At 52.6% G+C, this 508-nt stretch overlaps 1 protein-coding gene across 1 annotated transcript; it reads left to right on the forward strand.

The window, feature by feature from the left end:
• Positions 1 to 42: 42 nt before the first annotated feature.
• Positions 43 to 354, forward strand: LOC118453157 (serine/threonine-protein phosphatase 2A 55 kDa regulatory subunit B beta isoform-like). The gene has a single exon (XM_035902627.1). The coding sequence runs from the start codon at positions 43 to 45 to the stop codon at positions 352 to 354; it is 312 nt and encodes a 103-aa protein (XP_035758520.1).
• The last annotated feature ends 154 nt before the right edge of the window (positions 355 to 508 follow it).

Consider the following 508-nt stretch of genomic DNA (forward strand, 5'->3'; position numbering starts at 1 on the left):
GGGGATCCACAGCCGGCGGGGCGGCGGGGGCCGAGGCGGCGCATGGTGACCCGTCCTCCCTCCCCTCCTCGCAGCGTCATCATGACCGGCTCCTACAACAACTTCTTCCGCATGTTCGACCGCAACACCAAGCGCGACGTGACGCTGGAGGCCTCGCGGGAGAACAGCAAACCCCGCGCCATCCTCAAGCCCCGCAAGGTCTGCGTGGGCGGCAAGCGGAGGAAAGACGAAATTAGCGTGGACAGTCTGGACTTTAGCAAAAAGATCCTGCATACAGCTTGGCACCCCTCCGAGAATATCATTGCCGTGGCCGCAACAAATAACCTGTATATATTCCAGGACAAGGTTAACTAGGAGGACAAGTTGTTCTTTAGGAATCTCATGTACTGAATACTAGTAAACACAAGATTTCAAATGTTTCTTTTCTTTCTTTCTTTCTTTTTTTTTTTTTTTCCTTTTCCTTCCTACTCCTCTGTTCAGTTATTGCTCTGCAGTTGGCGGCTGTGGA

The sequence above is a fragment of the Egretta garzetta genome, unplaced genomic scaffold, assembly GCF_000687185.1.
Source record: "Egretta garzetta isolate BGI_Z169 unplaced genomic scaffold, ASM68718v1 scaffold1, whole genome shotgun sequence".
Taxonomy (NCBI): Eukaryota; Metazoa; Chordata; class Aves; order Pelecaniformes; family Ardeidae; genus Egretta; species Egretta garzetta.

Bases quoted from the DNA above. Each gene is read 5' to 3' on its own strand.
- LOC118453157 (XM_035902627.1), top strand. From the start codon at position 43: ATGGTGACCCGTCCTCCCTCCCCTCCTCGCAGCGTCATCATGACCGGC.